This window comes from Culex pipiens, chromosome 2 (genome assembly GCF_016801865.2).
Source record: "Culex pipiens pallens isolate TS chromosome 2, TS_CPP_V2, whole genome shotgun sequence".
NCBI lineage: Eukaryota > Metazoa > Arthropoda > Insecta > Diptera > Culicidae > Culex > Culex pipiens.
In genome coordinates this window covers 188,245,204-188,269,116 of record NC_068938.1, presented here as the reverse complement: position 1 = coordinate 188,269,116, position 23,913 = coordinate 188,245,204, and the positions used below count along the sequence as shown (strand labels likewise).

Genomic DNA, 23,913 nt, shown 5'->3' with positions numbered 1-23,913 from the left:
CATAAAATTTGACATTTTGGCAGTAGTGGCCACCACCTGGAGTGGCCGGAGGCCCCGCGGATGTTCCGATGGGGGGACATTTGCCGAACCATAAGAGTTGGGGCAATATGGGTATCAAACTTTAGGGTTTTTGATACTGGATATGAAATTTGACATTTTGGCAGTAGTGGCCACAATCCGGAGTGGCCGGAGGCCCCGCGGATGTTCCGATGGGGGGACATTTGCCGAACCATAAGAGTTGGGGCAATATGGGTATCAAACTGTAGGGTTTTTGATACTGGACATGAAATTTGACATTTCGGCAGTAGTGGCCACAATCCGGAGGGCCCCGCGGATGTTCCGATGGGGGGAAATTTGCGGAACCATAAGAGTTGGGGCAATATGGGTATCAAACTGTAGGGTTTTTGATACTGCACATGAAATTTATTATTTTGGCAGTAGTGGCCACCACCTAGAGTGGCCGGAGGCCCCGGGGATTTTCCGATGGGGGGACATTTGCCGAACCATAAGAGTTGGGGCAATATGGGTATGAAACTTTAAGGTTTTTGATACTGAACATGAAATTTGACATTTCAGCAGTAGTGGCCACAATCCGGAGGGCCCCGCGGATGTTCCGATGGGGGGACATTTGCGGAACCATAAGAGTTGGGGCAATATGGGTATCAAACTTTAGGGTTTTTGATACTGGATATGAAATTTGACATTTCAGCAGTAGTGGCCACAATCCGGAGTGGCCGGAGGCCCCGCGGATGTTCCGATGGGGGGACATTTGCCGAACCATAAGAGTTGGGGCAATATGGGTATCAAACTTTAAGGTTTTTGATACTGAACATGAAATTTGACATTTCAGCAGTAGTGGCCACAATCCGGAGGGCCCCGCGGATGTTCCGATGGGGGGACATTTGCGGAACCATAAGAGTTGGGGCAATATGGGTATCAAACTTTAGGGTTTTTGATACTGGACATAAAATTTGACATTTTGGCAGTAGTGGCCACCACCTGGAGTGGCCGGAGGCCCCGGGGATGTTCCGATGGGGGGACATTTGCCGAACCATAAGAGTTGGGGCAATATGGGTATCAAACTATAGGGTTTTTGATACTGGATATGAAATTTGACATTTCGGCAGTAGTGGCCACCACCTGGAGTGGCCGGAGGCCCCGCGGATGTTCCGATGGGGGGACATTTGCGGAACCATAAGAGTTGGGGCAATATGGGTATCAAACTTTAGGGTTTTTGATACTGGATATGAAATTTGACATTTCGGCAGTAGTGGCCACAATCCGGAGTGGCCGGAGGCCCCGCGGATGTTCCGATGGGGGGACATTTGCGGAACCATAAGAGTTGGGGCAATATGGGTATCAAACTGTAGGGTTTTTGATACTGCACATGAAATTTGACATTTCGGCAGTAGTGGCCACAATCCGGAGTGGCCGGAGGCCCCGGGGATTTTCCGATAGGGGGACATTTGCCGAACCATAAGAGTTGGTACAATATGGGTATCAAACTTTATGGATTTTGATACTGGACATGAAATTTGATATTTCAGCAGTAGTGGCCACAATCCGGAGTGGCCGGACGCCCCGGGGATGTTCCGATGGGGGGACATTTGCCAAACCATAAGAGTTGGGGAAAAATGACTGTTAAACTTCTGAAATCTGTTTCTGGAAATTTAGAATAACTATTTCGTAATCAATTAGAGCCCTGAATAGGGCAGTTCAGCTCCACTTGCAATTTTCATCCCCTTAGTTCGATAGGACGTTGATATTATGCCTTAAAACTTTACAAATCAAACAGCCTGTTTCAGAGCCACGAAATAGACCACAAAAGAGTTGTCTTGTGTAATTATAAGGGAATCATGGGGAAATTTGGATCGGACGTTCTAATCGAAAATTTCAACAATCATCTAGCAAAGTTCTTTGTCATACTGGTCATGTGTAACATAACCACCTGCACCTTTTTTTTTCTTGTTGGCAGCACTGCCATCTAATTGTTTACCGTCTTGAGTTAACACTTAACAGATACATTTTTTGGTCATAATTTCCGAAGGTGACCATCTAAAAAAAAACATAAACCATAACTGTCATTTTGCGTAGTTGAATTTTGTGTTAAAAAAATTTAATAAAGGACTAGTAATTTTCAAGCATTTAAATTCTTCCTAAAGACAACAAATTGATCAAGAAATTTGTTCTCAGTATAAAGACTTTTAAATATTTTAACAGCCTTTTTGTGGTCGATTATTATTTTTTTAGTCTTTTCAATTGTTGGGGTCGATTTGAAAATCTCGAAAATATTTTTATTTGAATGATTTGAAAAAAAAAATTACAATATCCAAACCTGCCGTAACAAGGCGGAGCAATTTCTGGTCCTTGGGGAGCTAATGATTAAGCACATCTACAATAGATAAAAAAAACTGTGATCTAGTTTAAGCTTTTTCTATTTCTATCCCCATTCTTTTGCAATTTCAGTAAGTTTTTTCTAAATTTTGTCTTACTCTTGGTAATCTCTTAGTCATAAGCAATAATCGTTCCAAAATGGATTGAGATTTAACACACAGCTGAAAGGAACTCCAAAACTCTGTTATGTACTGCGAATGAACTTATTGTTACATGATTATTCACTAATAAAACCGAATTGAATTGAATTGAAAAATTTTACAATGATTTTATTGTTTTACATTGTAAATCGGACGTCACTCAATTTCAATATCTTTAAGGCAAATTTACAGCAAAACAAATAATCTTTAAATCTTATCAAACTTGGTCATGATAACCACAGACAAAACGTTAGGCATTTAACAAACAATATTTTTATAGCGGCTTAAACTAGAAAACGGTGCACGAAATCGAAATTTATGATTGATACTTTTCGATTGCAAATTTTGTTTACATCTAAAAAAGTGTAAAATTTATACACATATTTTTCACACTTTTCAAAAATCGTGATTTTTTCAAATTTGGCAAATTGTGTCAAAGCTAAAAATATAGCATTTTTTGGCTTTTTAAACATGTAAAAAAACACATGAATTTTTCAAAATGGTTTTATAGCAGGAATATTTATATGTGTTAATAGACAAATTTAGAAAATAAGTGTTTTTTTTAAGTGTAATTTTTTCTGAATAAATCCTAAGCTGTTTCCACGATACCGAATCGAACCAAAAATCAGTTCTCAAAGTATCGCATCTTAAAAAAAAATTTTTTTGAATGAACCGCTTCAAAATTATATGATAGTTTGAATGATTTTTTTTATATTTGAATTTTGTGAAATGACCTCTTTGGTCACAACAAAAATACTCACAGAGTTTCACCCCGATTTAAAAAAATACAAAAAATATATTAATTTATTTCTTTTTTAAGGAAAATATTCTCAGGAATGATATCATGCAGCTTGAATAAATATTAGAGAGATTTACTAGTTAAACTTAAAAAAATAATCCTAAGATTTCCTCATATTTTAAAAATAATTAAACACACATCATTGATCATTTAAAAAAATCATTGAATATGCTTGAAAGAAAGCAAAAACTTTGTGTCCTTCCAATCCAATAACTACTGGCCGGCAGCGAAATTATGGGAAAGTATAGCTTGTGTCAGACTTAGATTTTGCCGATACAGATATTTTTATGTTTACACAAATCCAAACACTCAAAATCCAGATATAAAAAATCTTTCGTTTTGAGAAATATTTTTATGAAATCCAAAATATTAGAAAAAATATAGTGAAAAAACATAGAATAAATCATTATAATTTAATTTAATTCTCTGGTTAGGAAGAATGCAAAATCTCATGATTTTTTATGTTTGGAATACTACAAAAAACTTTAAGAAATTATTCCTAAAAGCTCTACAAAAACAAAACAAGAATTACAAGAATTCCAAATCTCACAGAATTTAATCTTTTTTTATTATCAGAAATATGCACTCTTTAATTTTTTTTAAGATCTGCTCATGATTGAAGAGCAAACAACCTCACATTATTTATTACATTTAAAAAATATATAGGAATGTTTGAAAGAGGACAAATTATTCATGTGCTTCTATTTCAATACCCGTTGGCCGGCAACGAAATAATAGAAAAGTATAGTAAGTGTCAAACTTGGATTATCTGTTCATTTTAGCAATAATCCAAACACTTAAAAAACTGATATAAAAAATCTTTTTTTTTTCAGAAATATTTTTTGGAATCTTTAATTGTTTTGAGTAAATTGATTTGTTCTCAATAATTCAATTTGTAAAATTACCAGAGCTTATGTTCTATTCAAATTAATTCACCTTTTTTTTATAATTCTTATTCCTTGAAAAGAATCTAAGAATTTAAAAAAAAATTGTTATGTTTAAAAGAATGCACAAATTTGTTTAAATGTAATTTTTAGTTTTCGAGGTCATTATCATTTTTGGAAATAAAAATCACGGAATATTGTTAAGCTTAATCAATTTGTAGGAAATATTCTTGTTTTAAAATTTAATTTTTTCTTTCTTTTCTCCCGTTTTTGTGTTTTTTTTTACTGACTAAATTCTATTCGGCGAAACGACTTTTGGCTAAATACACTTCACCCGTAAGAAACAAGCTGAATGAGTTTTTCTAATAAAATAGGAACATTTGCCCTATCTTCTGACGTTTATAAAAATCATTTTTATAGCAGAAATTTTGAACGAATTTTATAAAGTTTTTCTTAACAGACAAAAATTAATATTAAAATTATTAAATTGAAACCTTCAAATAAAATGAATCTTAAAAAAGCCTAAATTGACAAAGCCAAAAAGTTCAAACTTGAACCAAATTCCTCTCGGTCTTGCACTCATCAAACCCGTCAGCCTAGATTACCCAAAGACAATTGCCTCAATTTGTGCCATGTTTGCCCACTCCAAAATGGCACCCTTAATTGTGTTGACTGCTGCTGCCTCCGTTTAAAGAGCAGTTCATTGTTCTACACGCACCATAAACCTGCGGCCCAGGATTTCCCATTGTAAAATCATTACGAAATCCGTCCAGATGATATTTAGCAAAGCAAATTGCCCGGGCCCCATAAACTATAAACACATGCATCAATCTCTGTTGGCCGCTTAAGAAATTGTGTTCAAGATTTTTCGACCCCCCCATTCCCGGTCGCCATTTCCACACAATAGCCTACGCTGAAGCTGACGTTCCAACTAAAACTCCGGGAATACGACTAGAACTCCGCGCGAACATCGCAGTTTTCGCGCACAATCATCGCAGAAAAAAAAACTGCGCGTTGTGGCGTCAAGCTGAGGGGGGGCACTTCAACTCCGCGAACTCTCTGCTGTTGCCTATTATTACGACTACTATTACATATAATGGTGGCCGGTGCCGCCACCGGCCGCCGGCCGGTTTCTTTTCCTATAATGGCTTGTTCTCCTCTAGCACTTCTTCTAGCCTCTCACACGGCTTCGGTTCTGCTCGGTAACAACAATAACTTCTGCTGCTGGCACTTCCTTATTCGGCCAGCGCAGAAGGGAGGTGACCTTCAAGTGTTGATCACCCGTAGGTTTTTGAACAACTCTACAGCCTGACTCGGTTGTGCTGACTACAGCCATAAAGTTACATTATTTCATTTTTTCCCTTCTCAACTCGATTTTCCGAAACGCTAGGGAAAAATAAATAAAAGAAACGTTCACATCGATCAAATTGTGGTGCACCCCTCCTTCGGGACGATTCGTGGAACGGATGATTCACATCTTCGGAGACTCGAACTCGAGCAGAATCACGTTTCCCTGATGCGATGAAGCCAGAAAGGGTGCGCTAGATGTAAACAAACAGAACCGTCGTCGTCCCGACGTTGCATTTGTTTGTTTGCGGTGTAATTGCGCCCGTGATCGGAGCGGGGACCTTGAACAGTCTGGTCCGGCTACCAGGGCAGGGTTGAAGCTGCTGGAGTATCGTTGATTTCGATAGCGGACATCATATGCCATAGGGACTTCTCTATTACGGACTTCAAATTTGATATACCCAACTCCGTAATCAGACTAGGGTGAAGGCAGGTAAGTCAGTCAGTGAATCGTTCCAGGTCGGGGCAGCACAGGTAAGTACTCTGTCAAGCTGACAACAAGTCAATCTCTCAAACGCCTAAAACTAGACAAGTTCATCTGTTCATAAACCTGTCTGTTTTAACACTACTAGCTCAGACCACTTCCAGTAGGCCATGCACGTTTTGTTTCCTGTTGGTTTTGGAATAGCTTCTCTATTACGGACTTCAACATTGATATACCAAAGATTGTAATCCTACTAGGATGATGGCAGGTAAGTCAGTGAGTGAATCGTTCCAGATTGGTGCAGCATAGGTAAGTACTCTGTCAACTAGCCAATCTGGCAAACATTAAAACTAGACAAGTTCTCCTGATAGTGAACCTGTCTGTTTCAACATTACTAGCTCAGACCACTTTCAGTAGGCCACGCAAGTTTCAAATCAGAGAGCTTCTCTATTACGGACTTCAACATTGATATACCAAAAACGGTTGTCGGATTAGGGTGTCGGCAGGCAGGGTTGTGGAGTCGGAGTCGTTGGAGTCGGGTCTTTATGGGGACCTGGAGTCGGAGTCATCAAAACTCGAATAGCTGGAGACGGAGTTGGTTTTATGAGCTGGAGTCGGAGCCGGAGTTATATAAAATTTAACAAATGAACTTATTTATTGTTCAATATTTGTTATAATGCAGGTCACTTAGCAAAACTTTTATTTAGTTTACATTTATTTTTTGAATCGCGAATTGATTCAAGCAATTTATCAGATGCTAATATGTTTTGGAGCATTTTTATTGTGATTCGATAGCTTTATTTGCGTTTATTTCACTATAATCACTAAATGATAACCTGAATTTTTTTTTTTTGAATTAAATATACTTTATTGAATCTTTCTTATAATAATTACATTTGGTTTACATAATAAGTGGTCAGCTGTGGCTCTTCAGCTTTAGTTTGCTTTTCGTGATTTAAACACTGTTCATTTTCTTAACTTTAAAAGTATATGATTTATCATTTTTGTAACACTAGGTACAACGAGGAAAAAAAATTTAAGAAAACATAACCTAACTTAAAACTAACTTAATCTTACCATAAACTAAACCAATCCTTGAATCAAGGGGTATTCAGATATAGCACATTTTTCCCTGAATTTCAAACATTTTTCTTGAATCTTCTGATCCAACATTTTTACTTCTGCTAATTCATGAACCTCACTTGATCTTGTCCAGCCAGGAACATTCAAAACCATTTTGAGTACCTTGTTTTGGACACGCTGGAGCTTCAATTTATGAGTTCTAGCGCAACACTCCCAAACAGGTACTGCATACTCAATAACGGGGTAAATTATTTGTTTGTAAACTGCTAGCTTATTTTTCAAAGATAGCTTTGATTTTCTGTTAATTAAAGGGTACAAGCACCTGATGAGAATGCTGCACTTGTTCAATATTTTGTCTACATGCTGTCGAAACAAAAGTTTCGAGTCAAGTATGAGACCTAAATAGACAACTTCCTTTGACCAGGGTATCGAAACATCATTCATTTTAATCAAAACATCATCCTTTGGGACAAATCGGGCCGATTTGGAAAGAGGAAAAATGATGGTTTGAGTTTTGGCTGCATTTATGCGAATTTTCCAGTCGCCAAAGTATTCAGAAAGAACGTCAAGACCCTTCTGAAGACGGCCAACTAAATATCTGGTTATTTTACCCTTATAAATAACGGCAGTGTCATCAGCAAAAAGTGACAACACACCATTACCAGGAAGAGTAGGCAAATCAGATGTAAAAATATTGTACAGAAGTGGGCCAAGAATACTTCCTTGGGGAACCCCAGCATCAATGTTGAATAATCCAGAAGCAATCCCATTCAGAAAAACCCTGAACGATCTCTCCGAAAGATAGTGCTGGATAATTTTGATTAGATACATTGGAAAACCGTACAAATACAGTTTATGTATCAAACCATCATGCCAAACATTGTCAAAAGCCTTCTCAACATCCAACAAAGCCATAGCAGTTGATTTAGACTCAAGCTTGTTCTGCTTGATGATTTTAGTTACTCTCGTAAGCTGATGAGCAGTATTATGCCCCTTTCGGAAGCCAAACTGCTCATTCAAAATTATATTATTATCGTTGGTAAAATCCAAAAGCCTTGAATAGATGACCTTCTCAAAGAGTTTGGACAGACTACTCAAAAGACTAATGGGACGATAACTTGTTGGCGATGTTGGATCTTTTTGAGGCTTCAAAATTGGTATGACTTTGCCCAGTTTCCAATTGGTGGGGAAGTAACCAAGTTGCAAACATTTATTGAAAATATTGGCTAGATGTTGAAAGAACTGATCACTCTGTTTTTTCAACACTAGATTAAAAATGTTATCAAAGCCTGGAGCTTTCATATTTTTCATTTGTTTAACTGCAACTTTGACTTCCTCACCAGAAACATGGGAATCTGCAGGAAATTCAAAGGTAGAGTCATTGATTGTTGAAATACTATTGGCAACTGATGTTTCTTTACGGCTGGTCATGGAAGCGCCAAGATTATGTGAACTAACAAAATGAAGCCCAAGTGCATTTGCCTTTTCCTCGGATGTAATCAAAGGAGAATCCTCAACAATAAGAGGAGGAATAGGCTTTGGTTTGTTTTTAAGAACTTTTGAAAGTTTCCAAAATGGTTTTGAATAATTCCCAAGCTGGCTTACATGTTTTGAAAATTCTTGATTTCTGATATTGTCAAGTCGGTCTTGTATGATTTTGTTCAAATTGTTCACTGAAATCTTTTTGTCATAGTCCCCAGTCCGTTGATATTGTCTCCTATAAACATTCCTAAGTCTAATCAAGTGTTTAGTATCTACGTCAATATCAGTTACCTTAAAATTAACAGGAACCTCCCGAACGTTGGCAGCCTCTGCTTGGTTGATAGCCTGCTGGATCACCTCCAGCGAACGATCAATATCAGCAGAAGTTTCCGGGTGTTGATCATAGTCGATGTTGCTGTCTACCACTTGCTGAAACTGCTGCCAGTCAACGTTGTGGTAATCTTTCCGGGTTGGTTGCCGCTGCGGAGTAACGGAAGCTCCAACCTCCACAACCACCGGATAGTGATCAGAACTCAACTCTTCAAACACCTCAGGATGAGCCACGTTCTCAGCCATATTGGTAATGAAGAAGTCGATGATTGAGTGATTCCCAGACCGAGCCACCCTCGTTGGACGATCCGGACTCACAACGTTGTAGTATCCGTTTTGCAGATCGTTGTGCAGAATCACTCCGTTCCGATTCCTCCTGCTGTTGCCCCAAACTTCATGCTTCGCGTTGAGGTCACCAGCGATGATGTACTTTGCGCTCCGCCGTGTCAGCTTCTGGATATCGCTCTTCAGTTTTCCTGCTGAACCATCTCTGGCATTCACCTGACGTGGGCAGTATGCAGCAATGAAGAGTACTGGGCCAACCGAAGTGGGAATTTCCACCCCAACGGCCTCGATGATGTCCAGCTTGAAGTGTGGCAGCCGGCGTGGCTTGAGATCACGATGAACAGCGACAAGCACACCTCCTCCTCCAGAGGTGGTCCTATCGAGCTGCGTCGCGATCTTGTAGTTTTGCAGATAAACCTTTTCACCGGGCTTCAGATGAGTTTCCGTGATGGCAGCTACGTCGATCTCCTTCTCGCGAAGAAAATCCACCAGCTCTAAATTCTTCCTCCTAATGGAGCAAGCGTTCCAATTCAGCAGCTTGAGGGACCTACGATCCATACTGGATGACGAACGAGGTCAGCACTTCAATCTGCTGGGTCTTGGTTTTGCATCCACGCAGTGCAGCGGACATCTGTTGGAAAATATTGAGGAGTTCGGTTGAGGTGTAAAGATCATTACCATTTTCCTCAACTGCTGGTTCTTGGGTTGGTCTTGGCTCCTGGCTGAAGCCCGGTGGTGGCGGTCTCGGCTCCTGGCTGGAACCCGGCCGTGGATGATTCATCTCAGCTCTCTTCCTGGGATCCAACGGCAACGGTGCCAAGTTTGGGACCTGGCGTCGCGGTTGAAGAGGTGGAAAATTTTGCTCCACCAGGGCTGGAGGAGTTCTACGACGCTGAGGCTGATTCTTCGTCGATGATTGCTGCCGAATTTTCACGAACTCAGCTCTCTTGGGGCACTTTCGGTCGGTTGACGAGTGCTCACCGTTGCAGTTGAGGCACTTCACCGGCGAATCTTGGATGCACTGGGATGTGATGTGCGCATCGGTACCACATTTGCCGCAACGACGCCTTAGGTGGCAGTTCTTACCTCCGTGGCCGAAACCCAGGCAGTTGAAGCATTGTGTGACGTCACGGTGCACTGGTCGGTATCGCTCCCACGACACGATAATGTTGAAAACCGCTCGGATTGCCTTCAGCTCAGGAAGCGTCGTCGATCCCTTAGCCAAATGCAGCAGGTAGAGCTGGTCACGGTACTTGATGTCTTTGTTGCGTCGGCTCATTTTGTGCACGGCCAACACATCCAGTTTCAAAACTTTTAGCTCGGCAGCTAATTCCTCCACTGGCATGTCGTACAGACCTCTGACGACAATTTTGTACGGCTTATCCATGGCGACATCATGGGTGAAGTACTCCGCCTCGTTTTCGGTCAAGTATTCCTTGACCAGTTGATAGTGCTGCCTGGATTGCACCAGCACCTTAAATCCGTCCTGACACAGACGAATGTTGCCTAGGACTTTCCCAGACTTGATGAGTTCAACCAGCCCCGCTCGAAAGTCGATCGTTGCTGCTGATTGCCGTACATAAAAAGGAGGCAGTTTCTCCTTTCGCTGTTTCACTTCATTCTCCTTTGCTTTCGCTACCTGGTCCTCGTCAGGCAGTCCAGCAAACTTGTTGTTCTTCAATAGCTGCTCCTCGTGCGATGAAGAGTTCTCCTCCTCCTCATCCATCGGTACAGTACCGTCGCTCTTTTTCGTCTTTTTGCTGTTCGATGTCACTTCCAAAAGCACCTTCCTCTTGGAAATTCCCGGTTTTTGGCCATCAGTTGAGGCCTCAACCTTCCTTTTGGAAATTCCCACTTTTTTGCCTGCTTGAGCCGCAGGTAGGGCAATATTGCCGGCGTTTTGCGCCGGGACGCGACGAGTCATGTTGATTCAGACAACCTTCACCAACGAATGCTCGGATAACAATGAAATGATAACCTGTTAATCCTCTCTTACTCATGTTTGTAGTGTACTCATAAAAAAGTAAACAATTGTGGTTATGTAGTCAAATTAAAAAATATTTAACTCATCCTTGACTGCCTCTTTATGCCTCTATTTATGTATTCTTTCAATTCAAATTTGGCCAAATTTTATCAAACTCTTGCTGAAAAAAAGGACACCCACATTTTTTTGATTATAAGTTTGAAAATCTTGTAGTAACACTCTAAAAGAACTGAAATTTGGAGGACTTAAACTTAATTTTAATATTTTTAAATTATTTGAGCAGTTCTCTACGGAATCGGTCTTTTTTCTTTAATTTTTATTTTTGTATTTTTTAATCCAGCTGAAACTTTTTTGGTGCCTTCGGTATGCCCAAAGAAGCCATTTTGCATCATTCGTTTGTCCATATAATTTTCCATACAAATTTGGCAGCTGTCCATACAAAAATGATATTTAAAAATTCAAAAATCTGTATCTTTTGAAGGAATTTTTTGATCGATTTGGTGTCTTCGGCAATGTTGTAGGTATGGATATGGACTACACTGAAAAAAATGATACACGGTAAAAAAAATTTTGGTGATTTTTAATTTAACTTTTTGTCACTTAAACTTGATTTGCAAAAAAAAACTATTTTTAATTTTTTTTATTTTTTAATATGTTTTAGAGGACATAAAATGCCAACTTTTCAGACATTCAATATTACGCCCATTTGAAATGTTAGTCTTGATTTAAAATTTTTGAAAAAAAATTTTTCGCAAACATGGGCACTGTTTTTAAAAAATCAATAACTGCGACTATTTTCAAAAAAGTTACCTAAAAATGGTTATGACTTGAAAACGGTGCACTTTATCAAAAATTCACTAAAGTACTTTTTGATTGCAAATTCGATTTTAAATTGAAAAATGAAGTTGAAAAATTTTTGCGACCAATATTTCGATTTTTTGAAAAAATCTGTATGGATTCAAAAAATCATAACTCGGTCAAAGATTTTTTGCCCATTCTGGAAATTTCTGAAAAGTTGGCAATTTATGTCCTCTAAAACATATTAAAAATAAAGAAAATTAAAAATAGTGTTTTTTTTGCAATTCAAGTTTTAGTGACAAAAAGTTAAATTTAAAATCACCAATTTTTTTTACCGTGTATCATTTTTTTCAGTGTAGTCCATATCCATACCTACAACTTTTCCGAAGACACCAAATCGATCAAAAAATTCCTTCGAAAGATACAGATTTTTGAATTTTCAAATATCATTTTTGTATGGACAGCTGCCAAATTTGTATGGAAAATTATATGGACAAACTAATGATGCAAAATGGCTTCTTTGGGCATACCGAAGGCACCAAAAAAGTATCAGCCGGATTAAAAAATATAAAAAAAATCGAATGACCGAAATCTCAGAGAATTGCTCATTTGGAAAATCATTTTTTTTATAATTCTAAAATAATTCAAATTCTTGAACAAATTAGAAAAAATCTAAATTTTTCGAAATGTATAAAAAAAAATTATTCTAAAAATTGTTATGGTTTTGAAAAAAAAGAACATAACAAAACAAATAAATTCCGGAAGTTTTAAAAGCTATAAAAACGTAGTGTTCCAATAGTTATAAATTCTCTAGAAATAATTAAAAAACTTTTTTTATTTAAAAATATTCAATATTCCAGAAATTCAACCGTTATTAATTTTTTTAAGTCTTGATATTTTAAAATTAAATAATACTGAAATTTTATAAAAAATCTCAAGTTTTTAAACTTATCGAGAATTTCTTAAGGTCCAATAAACATAAGAAACACAATAGCGTATAGGACCTTAAAAAAACTCTAGATTTAAATTGTGTGATAAATTATTTAAAAAAATCAAAAAGTTCCAAAAAATCTAAAAATTCTAAGGTCTTTATTTTTTCAGCTCTTAAAACTTCTAATAATACGAAAAACTCTCAACAATTTTAAAATTTCCAAAATTTCTCAATAATTTAGAAGTTTTTAAATAACAAAAAAAACTTGAAATTTTGTTAGAATTTTTTTTAAGTATTTAGGTCATTGCAAATATTCTCAAATAATCGTCAACAATTAAAAAAATTTCAAATTTGTATGTATTTAAAAAAAAATTTCTTTAACAGAAAGCATCAACTATTATATCAATCTATTACTTGGCACTCAACATGCAATTTTTTATGTAAATACAGATAATATCAAAGTTACGGGTTGAAGATATTTGAAACTGACAAAACATAATAAAAATAGTTGCATCCAATTTTGAAATAATCACTGAATATATTAAATATATAGTTTACCTTAATGTTTACCATTTATCTGCAAAAATTTAATAGTGTCGAGGTTTCTTTTTTATTTTTTATTTAAAAAAAAAACAAAATTAAAAACAATTATATATTTGTTTAGCTAATTTATAAGCTTTAAATCCAATGAGGTTAATTAATTATTATTCAAACTTCAAATTGTTCAACTGAAAATGTGTTTAAATCTGAAGGTAATTAACGTTTGAATCCTTTGAAAATTTGTTGAAAACAGCTTCTTGAGATACTCAGAACTCTTGTCTACCAAGCTTAGTATGATTCCATACCATTATGTTTGTATTTAATTCGTATTTATCATATTGTGAAATAAAAGTTCAACCTATCAATGTCACCCCGGTTTACGGTATTCGCGCAATTGTGAACTGAACATGTGAGTAATGTTTTTAATACAAATATTTAGATATTCTTAATACTGCGTAGGTGTTGGAGTCGGAGTAGGAGCCGGAGTCAACGATTTGTTAAAAACTGAAGTCGGAGTCGGTTAGAGGCAGGTAAGTCAGTTGGAAGAGCTTCTCTATTACGGACTTCATCATTGGTATACCAAACACTGTTGTCGGATTCAGGTGATTACAGGTAAGTCATTTTGGAGAGCTTCTCTATCACGGACGTCAACATTGATATACCAAAGCTTGTTCTCGGTCTAGGGTGATGGCAGGTAAGTCAGTGGAGTTAAAGAACTTGGTGATTGTATTACAGACTCCAAGTTAAGGTTGGTGATTCGTTCCAGTTTGGTGTAAGTAAGTTGGTGCAGCACAGGTAAGTACTTTGTCAATCTGTCAACCGCTCAAAACTAGACAAGTTCATCTGTTCATGAACCTGTCTGTTTCAACCAAACCACTTCCCGAACGCCACGCACGAATCCGTTGCCATCCCAGTCAACTGCATCGTGCTTCCGCTGGCGCGGGGGTGGCCCTGATCCAGAATCAGAACCAACAAAACAACACTGACGTCGTCGCCGCCTTCTGAGCTCCCTTAGCAACGGGGTAAGATTAATTTGCTGCACGCGCAGAGCGCGCTCCTCCTCCGGCAACTCTTCCGCGAGGAATCGCGCACAAATGTGGAAATAAATTGCATTATTTTTCGCCGCGGGACGATGAGTCCCGCGGCCGCCTAAAATACGCGGAAATTTACACACCAACAGAGGAAATGCAACCGTGACGGCAAAACGCATATAAAATTTGGATGTTTATTACCACTTCTCGGGGGGTTTGAACTCGGCAGCGGGAATCTTAATTCCAGGAGGATGATTGGCAGAAGCTCGATGTGGTCGACTTACCTGGAAAGAGAAGGGAAAACAAAGTTGACGTTAATAAATTGGTTTTTTGTGAGCGTGGAATGAGTGGAACAGTCATCGTGGAGGGATTTGAAGACATTTTTGGGTGTGTTTCCCTAACACGGACTTCAGAATTGATATACCTTTGAAAAGTCTCCCAAAAAATTAGTTAAGGTAAGTCAGTGAAACGTCAAATTTGACGTAACAACAATTGGGGTAAGTACTCTGTCAATGACCTAAAACGAGACAAGCTCATCTGTTCGTGAACTTGTCTGTTTTAATTGTAGCTCTTACATCATCTACCCGGCAATCGCCACATCTAGTTCATGCTCCATTAGCGAGAGCTCCACTGTTTAAGTGGCGCGCTGGGAACTAGTGCTGACCTCATACCGTACTCATTACAACGGTGACAAGCAAGGGTCCTGATTTTCGGTTCAATGAACAGAAACCACTCACTCATCGCCTATCCATTCGTCGCCTATTCCAACCCGCTAGCATTCATGAGCGAATGAGTCTCGCAAGCAGCCAGCGAGTGGCCTGAACTGTTCACTCAGCGAACAAATACATCGTGAAAATATTTGCCTACTCCGTCGCTCGACGACACTCACACACTACCACGCTCAGCGAAGAGCCATTCTCACAAAATGCCAGCGCGGCATTCTTTTTGTCTTCACGCCCTTAGTTTGTCATCAATTTGATTTTTTCTTTGTGGAAGTTTCTTTGAATGGTGTCTATAATGTTATGAAATCAAAATAAATGCACAATTTAATTGATAACATTGATTTTAGGCAACCCAAATCAATGAGTATAACGCAGCGCATCAGAGAAAAAATGTGTTCAGTTCAGAGTGATCGGCGACGTTCGGCCTGCCTGAGCCGTTCGGAGACTGAGCCGATCAGAGAGAGAAGGAGAGTAGAAGAGAGAGTGTTCGGGAGCGAATGGTGTGAAAGTGACAAACGGTAGGAATTCATCAGGGCAGTATCGCGTCGCCTGCTATTTGTGCTCGCGAATGGAGTGGTTGATTTTGAGCAATCAGGACCCTTGGTGACAAGTTCAGCCCTACCTCCCACTCCCCCACCCAACTTCCCAGATCAGGTCGCGCATAGTTTAACAAAGTAATTAGTGTGTGCTCTCTTCCTGTGTGTGTCGCCTGTGTGAATCTTCATTGTACTCTCCGAGCTATTCATAGAGCGTTTGCCGGTCATGTTGGTAACACACTATTTTTGCATAAGTTTTCCCTAGTACGTTGAGCCCGGCGGAGAGAAAAAATGAAAACTGTCCGGCCAATGTGCACACCAGTCACTGTTCTTGACTGAAGGGCATCGCAGCGCCACATCGCGCTGTCCCTGACCGCTGAAGAGAGAGAGGCTGGAACAATAGGGCCATTGTCGGGGAGGGGTCTCTGGCTTGTGTTTTTTGTGTCGATGATCTGCGGCGAAAGGGGGATGTTGGGATTGTGGGACCTAGCTTGCACTCAATTTTGAAGCTCATCTCAGTTACAGACTTCAAGTTTGATATACCAACAACCAACGCTGAATTGGCAAATAGTTTAAGGACGGCGTAGTTCAGTGAATTGGTCAAGGCAAGTGAGTGAGAGTGTTTCCCTATCACGGACTTCAAGATTGATATACCAACAACCAACGCTGAATTGGCAAATAGTTTCAGGACGGCGTAGTTCAGGTAAGTACGGTATAGTGAATAGGTCAAGGTAAGTGAGTGAGAGTGTTTCCCTAACACGGACTTCAAGATTGATATACCAGTATTCGGTGCTGAGTTGGTGAATAGTTCCAGAACAGCGTAAATCAAGTAAGTACTCTGTCAAAACAGTCTGTCAACCAGTCAATCTGTCAACCCCAGCCAACAGACAAGTTCATCTGTTCATGAACTTGTCTGTTTGGTCCCCAAGCTCCCCTAACCGGCGTCAACCGAAGGGGGAGTCTGCTTGCCACGAGATCACCCCTGAACTTGGCGGGGCAACTTGCACCCTGTGGTTGACAGTGAAAAGACGTAGGCAAAAACTGCATCACCAGTAGGGAACTCACGGGATAGGAATCAACAGCTCTCGGTTCAAGGTGAGTTTTGCACTGCTTGAACCTGGAGTGAATACGAGATGAGCTGAAGTAAATCACGTGGCCCCACGTGGGCGTTACCGAGGTGTCAATGGTAATTTATGACCAGCAATAGCCCGTCGCCCGACCGAGGTTCACAAAATCTACAGCGCAATTGTGACACGCGTGCCTAAAAATAGACCTCGACTTCCGGAATCCAGGCGTGTCAAAGGCCCTCTTCAAGGTTAGCGGCGCCGCTTCGCGGCCGCTTGTTTGGTTATTTATTCGAAAAATTAGTCGAAATGTAAATTGTCACCCCCAGGGAAGTCGCGTTGTTTGGTTACAATCAGTCCCCAAAAACGATAGCGTAATTGCTGAATTCATGCGTTCGTATTTAAAGTTTCACGTGAGCGTCGACAATGGGGAAGTCGGAATCAGTTCCAGGTGTGGAAACCACACGTTCGCGGAACATCAACACGGCGAGCCGAGTCTAAAAAAGGGCCATTCAAATAGATAAATGGGCAGGGAAAGTGGTAGCTGGTTTCGGCCGAAATCGTGAATGGCCCACCTTTGGACTGCGGGGCAGAATTAACCGGAAAGTAATGGCCTGTAGGGTAATGAGGCTCTCTCTAGGTTGGGACGCGATATTTGGTGTTGGTTAAAAAGTAGGTCGATTAGACTGTAAATTGGGGCTTATTTACTGTGTTTAGTGGGAAGGTTGCGATAATATAATGCTTGTTTGGGCTGTTTCAATGTTATCACTAGGAAGGTGAGCCATTTTAGGTAGGTAGAACTAACTGTGTTGCATTCGTTTGAACAACCTAGATGTTTTGACTGAGTCAGACCTTAGATTTTCGAACGAACAAAACAGTATTGACAATGTTTGACAGTCTACAATCCTCGATTTTAAGTCGTCAGTCTTCAATTTTCAGTATTTAGTCTACAGTCTTCAGTCTCCTATCTTCAATCTTCAGTCTACAGTCTTCAGTCCACAGTCTTCAGTCTTCAGTCTCCAATCTACAATCTTCAGTCTTCAGTCTTCAGTATTCAGTCTTCAGTCTTCAGTCTTCAGTCTTCAGTCTTCAGTCTTCAGTCTTCAGTCTTCAGTCTTCAGTCTTCAGTCTACAGTCTTCAGTCTTCAGTCTTCAGTATTCAGTTTTCAGTTTACAGTTTACAGCCTACACTCTACAGTCTTCAGTCTTCAGTTGACAGCTTGACAGATTGACAAATTGACAGTTTGACAGATTGACAGATTTGACAGAACATGTACTTACCGAAAGAACTCCTCACTTTTGTCAAAAATTTTCGACTTCCAGTAGGAGGTACCTCAATGTCGACGTCCGTGATAGGGAAGCTCACTAACTTTTCCTAACTGTAGAGCTTCTTCAACAAATGAATTGCCCAACACTTTAATCTACTTAGGCGTCATTTTGTACCCCGAAAAAAACCAATAAACAACCGAAATCCTCGGACCGTAACTAAAGTCGCCTCGCAACGCGTGTAAATCCAACGCTCGAAAATTATTATTTATTTGCTGTTGTTTCCTTTGAATTACCCGCGCGTAGGATCTACCCTAGATAAATGGGTTCCCCCCCTGAAGTTTGCCACCAGATATAGCATAAATAATACCTAGGTTCATAAAGCGGAACCGCACTTTTTTCCAGTTTTTTTTTTTGGAGGGGGTTAGAAAATGGCGTCCGATTTCGGCTATTGCGAGCTCGGAAAATTTGCACAAAACAGCAATTATGGACAACTGGGCGGAAAATGAAGCGATATGCTGGATGGGTTTCCAGATTTTGCAGCAGGTAACACGAGAAGTCGAATCTACAAGTTTAATTTATTGAATTACACGAACTGAAGAGTTCCAAAAGTTGTTCGACGGTGACAACCCGAAAGTGCGTGAGAAACATTTCCGTCACTGCGGCGTCAACTTCGGAGTTCAAGCGAACCTTTAAGGCCTATATTTACCCCTGTAGGAGGAGGGCCTTAACCGATATAAATCGACGCAGAAAGCCCGGCATTGTGCGTGTGACATGGAGTGTGGTGGAAAATTATTAATGACATGTTGGTTGAGTTCGCCTTATATCTCCGAGCAGTGGTAACTCCCCCGCGCCATTAATCACGGCGCGTTTAATCCTGGAGGCGCGCGTACAGATATCCCCGGGAGTGCGTTGGTGGAATCTGTGCGAGCTTCTGGACGCCGCCAAGGAAGTGAAACAAATCGGTGAGCGTTAAAGGTCAGCCAGATGGTTCACGAAGCGTTATTGACGACTGAATCGGGAGTTTATGGGGACAAATGGGGGCAATTAGGACGGGATTGGTCAACGGATTGAGCGGAGTTTGATTCAGGCGCGTTAGATGTTAGTCTACGGCAGGGGTTCAGTCTACAGCCTTTAGTCTCCAGTCTTGAGTTTTGAGTCTTGAGTCTTCAGTCTTGAGTCTTCAGCCTTGAGTCTTGAATCTTGAGTCTTCAGTCTTGAGTCTTCAGTCTTGAGTCTTGATTCTTGAGTCTTCAGTCTTGAGTCTTCAGTCTTGAGTCTTCAGTCTTGAGTCTTCAGCCTTGAGTCTTGAATCTTGAGTCTTCAGTCTTGAGTCTTCAGTCTTGAGTCTTCAGTCTTGAGTCTTCAGTCTTGAGTCTTCAGTCTTGAGTCTTCAGTCTTGAGTCTTCAGTCTTGAGTCTTCAGTCTTGAGTCTTCAGTCTTGAGTCTTCAGTCTTGAGTCTTCAGTCTTGAGCCTTCAGTCTTGAGTCTTCAGTCTTGAGTCTTCAGTCTTCAGCCTTGAGTCTTCAGTCTTGATTCTTCAGTCTTGATTCTTCAGTCTTGAGCCTTCAGTCTTGAGTCTTCAGTCTTGAGTCTTGAGTCTTCAGTCTTGAGTCTTCAGTCTTGAGTCTTCAGTCTTGAGTCTTCAGCCTTGAGTATTCAGTCTTCAGTCTTGAGTCTTCAGTCTTCAGTCTTGAGTCTTCAGTCTTGAGTCATCAGTCTTGAGTCTTCAGTCTTGAGTCTTCAGTCTTGAGTCTTCAGTCTCCAGTCTGCAGTCTCCAGTCTTCAGTCAACAGTCTCCAATTTTGATTCTCCAAAAACTGCAACATACTGACCAACCAACGCCAAGTCATTGAACCAAAATATTTACCACCTCAAACCCCGTTGATCCCGGTAACGTTCCCGCAGCAGCAGCGTAGTCATCAACCTACAGGAAGGCGGCGACAAACAAACTGATTTAAATTAGTCTTGCCCGAGTGTGGAAATTCCCGCGAGCCGTGTCGCAGATACTACTTCAATTTCTCATTACAGATTCATCGCACGTCCGCAGTAGTGCGAAATCAAGAACCGCGACTCCACCCACCACCTGCGCGCTGACAAAATGGCGTCTGCGACGCAAAAAAAAGCTGATTAAAGTTTTCTTGAAGAATTCCGCGGAACTTGGCGGAAGACGTGCCGCTGGATATCAAACCAATTTTGACGAAAATGCTCACGTTCGATACCGAAGTTTCGGACAAGCGACGTGACCCCCACGTTGATATCGCGAACGAGGTCGCCCAATTACCTTCGGTTGGTGGCCTTATCGTGCGTTCCCAAAATCAAAGGACATCAGGGCGGGTGCCACTCACGCACGGTAGGCCGTCGACAAATTCCGATAAATAACCCCCATGACTCATGAAGAATGCAGAGAGGCCTAATTGTAGCCGGGCCGTTGACCCGACCGGGCACCGGCCGGTCGGCCGGCCTGGAGTCCATTGGTCAAGTGAACCCATTGCTCCCCCTTCAATCCGGCTCCCCAAGCGCCAAGTTCTGAACAACTGAATAAATAAGCCCCACTTTTCGTGTGCCTTTCACGAAATCAATCACCCAAGCGTTTGTACCACCTAGGACTAACCGAAAAACAACGCTTCAAGACCTGTGAACCTGCTGCGAGGTCCCCCGTAAAATTTCACCGGGCAGGAACTTGAACGGAAGGAGGAGGGCGAGGACGGGCTAGGCCTAGAAATGCTAATTCCAAAAGTAGGCCGCGCGTTTCGTTTACGGCCGGCCCGTTGCCAGGTTACTGGGAAGTGTGGCCGCCCTAGGCGGCGGTGTGGTCTAGGTTGGCTGGCCGGCCGGCCTGCCGGCACGGTGCAGGCTTGAAAGGGAGGGAACCTCCGAGAGGGGAAATGCGGAACTGAGTGTTGAAGTTGTGGCGTTTTGATGGGTTGTTGTAGAATCAAGTCTTGGAGGGACGAAAAATCAATACAATTTTGAAATTATTTGTGCTAATCAGATTGTTTGAAAATGTATCTAAATTAATCCTGTTAACCAAATTTACCAAATGCGTTAACAACAAAAAAAAACATTTTTATAAAAACAATATTAAAGATTTGGCAACCCTGTCTTGACTTGTGAGCTTTTAAGTGAAACTAAAACAACTTCAAAAGATCAAAAGATCGATGACCCTAATGAAAATGACTTAAAAATCAACATATCTGTTCATATTTGAATAATTCTTTTTTTAAAGTTTCCCAAAATGCGTTGATATTCAACAAATTTTGTTGAAACAAGTTCTGCAAATTTGGATAAAATTGGCATCCAGACCATTTTTTTGTACATCATTAATTATACTTTTGAAAATAAATTTCAATGAATTGTAAAGTTTGATGACCTGGCAGCACTGTTATTCGATTTTGAGACTTATAGGCAATATTTAAAGACATTTTTAAGCTTATTTAAAAATGATGAATTTTGACATTCTGAAAGAACAACTATTAATTTTAGTTGAACCAAAAATTGTGTCTGGCAACAATGGCAAGATATTGGACTTAAGGAATTTGAACAAGACAACTGCAATTGGATGAATTTATTTAACAAATGTAAAAATTATGAATCTCATTGAAAAAAAAACAATTTCAATGAATTACAAAGTGTTATGATCTGGCAACACTGTTATTAGATATTGAGACTTGCGCAATATTTGAAGAAATTTTAGAGCTTAGTTATTGAAAGAATTATCTGAATTTTGACATTTTTGAACTTTATTACCTAAGTATTTTCAGTTGAACAAGAAGAGTTGTGATCTGGCAACACTGGCCTAAGATATTGACTAAGTGAAATTTAAACATTTTCAATGCTGGTTACTGTACTTTTCGTTTAACTAGAATTGAAGGCATATTTTTGTATGGGTCATTGAAAAAAATAATCAAATGAATAACAAAAAATCATGATCGGGCAGCACTGCCTTGAAATATTGAAACTTAAGTGGAAATACAATAACTTTCCAAGACTGCATGATTGAAATATTGATTAAAAATAACTTCCAGGGCAACATTTTGTACATAATTAGATAGATTTAAAAAGGACAATTTTAATAAACAATGTTGTTTGATGATCTGGCAACACTGGCATGACATATTGAGACCTAAGTAGATTTTAATGAATTTTTGTGCCCGAGTATTGAAAAATAGAATGAAAATTACTTCCGAAACAACCATTTTCGTTTGGTGAATAAAGAAATTAGGGTAACTGGCAATTCTGTCATTTTTTGAGAAAATCATCGAAATCTAAAAGTTCAAAAAATGTTGAGTGTATTGGTGTTGCTGTTGCCAATTTTCAAGCTTTTACAAATTTTTATTTAATCAACTCAATACAGACAAATTGTAAAAGATAGAAATTGTGTCAAGAGTTTGAAAAACCATAAGTGGACCTAAGACCTCTTCAAACCCTCCAGAACCTGTCCCAACTTGTTCAAAAGGAAATTGTCCATGTAATTCTTGGCCAGCACGACCTCGGCGCCATTCCAACCTAGCGTGCAGAACACACAGAAATGGTCATTTGTCGTGCAGCCTTCGAGGCCTACCCGCGAAATGACCGGAAGTTTCGCGCCTGTCGAAGGCAATTGGTCCAAGTCCAAGGGCCATTGTACCTTCCGAGCGACAGCAGCTCGAAAAAATGATTAATTAGATTGTGGCGTTTCGTTAAATGGTGCCACAAACTCAATGTGTAGATTCTATCCAAAATGATCATGAACTTTCGCGCAACCGCGCAAGTCGAGCGTTGAAGTCTCCGGGAGCAAAAAGTGGTTCGATAGTTCCACTCAGTTTTTTTTTGTTCTACAGCTGAGCTGTAGCACCACCACCAGCACCAACTTCAAGTCAGGTACTCAACCGTAAAAGTATTCTAATTATTATTCTGATGCCTTCTTTCCACACTTTTTCAACTTCAACTTTTTTTTCACTCTTCTTTGATTGGGGAGTTGGGTTTGATCCCCTCGCAACACTTCTCTTCCCCCCTTGAAAAGAATCAAGTGGTATTATCCACCACTAACCAACTACTCCGAAGACCTGTATATCGATTCGAAGAAAACGACTACAACGAAAAGGAAGGCAAGCTGGAGTAGTGCAAAGTGTGTGTGCTTTTTTTGTGTGTTATTTCCTGTGAATACGAACGAATTAGAGGGGCAGAAATAGAAGAAATAAGATCGTGGAAAAAAACAACGTAGAAATAAACATCAGGTGGTGTGAATGAGGAAACGCGAAGTGGAGTAGAGAAATCAAGCACCATTAAAGCAAGCAGCACCACTTCATCGCCACTACCACAGAGGCACTTGGATATAGTTTCTAAGCCACAAGATTGTAGGTTTTGAGGAAGTTTGGTGGAGGGGGGAAGAAGGGAAAGAGGCGTTTATGGGAGGAAAATGTGACTTGAAGAAGGAAGTAGTGTGCTTTAAGGAAATAGAACAAATAGATTATTTAAAAGTGAATACGCTCAAAAATTAAACAATAATAAATCAACAAAAATGATCGGAAATTGTCAATGCACCCAAAAACAAATTCAGCTGAATAAGTCATAAAATTACTTGATTTCGATCACTTTATCATAGTAAGCAATAAGAAATCAGTCTTTAAAAATTTTGCATAATAATTGAATTAACAATTCCTATTAGTTATAACTAGGTACTGAACGGGTACTAGATGTTTTTTATTGAAAGACTTCTCGAAAGACGAAACAGCCTACTTTTCTCTACCAAAAATAACAGAATCGAATAGTAACCCTTTTCAAAAAAAATGCTGAAAAATTCTACTTTTCAACACCGAAACGGATGGTGAAAACTTGAACTCTTCAGCACTTGTTTGGAAAAGTAACACTTTTTAATATTATTTTGATTT

At 39.7% G+C, this 23,913-nt stretch overlaps 2 protein-coding genes across 2 annotated transcripts in view; both read right to left on the bottom strand.

Annotated features, from left to right (window-relative positions):
* The window catches only part of LOC120415091 (ecdysone receptor-like), a 363,558-nt gene that overhangs the window by 70,170 nt on the left and 269,475 nt on the right, over window positions 1-23,913 (bottom strand).
* Window positions 13,583-23,913, bottom strand: part of LOC120415094 (ecdysone receptor-like) — a 41,157-nt gene continuing 30,826 nt past the window's right edge. The window contains exon 3 of the mRNA XM_039576512.2: window positions 13,583-14,736. Coding sequence (XP_039432446.1) covers window positions 14,690-14,736 — 47 coding nt within the window. The 3' untranslated portion in view covers window positions 13,583-14,689. The remainder of the gene's footprint in view (window positions 14,737-23,913) is intronic.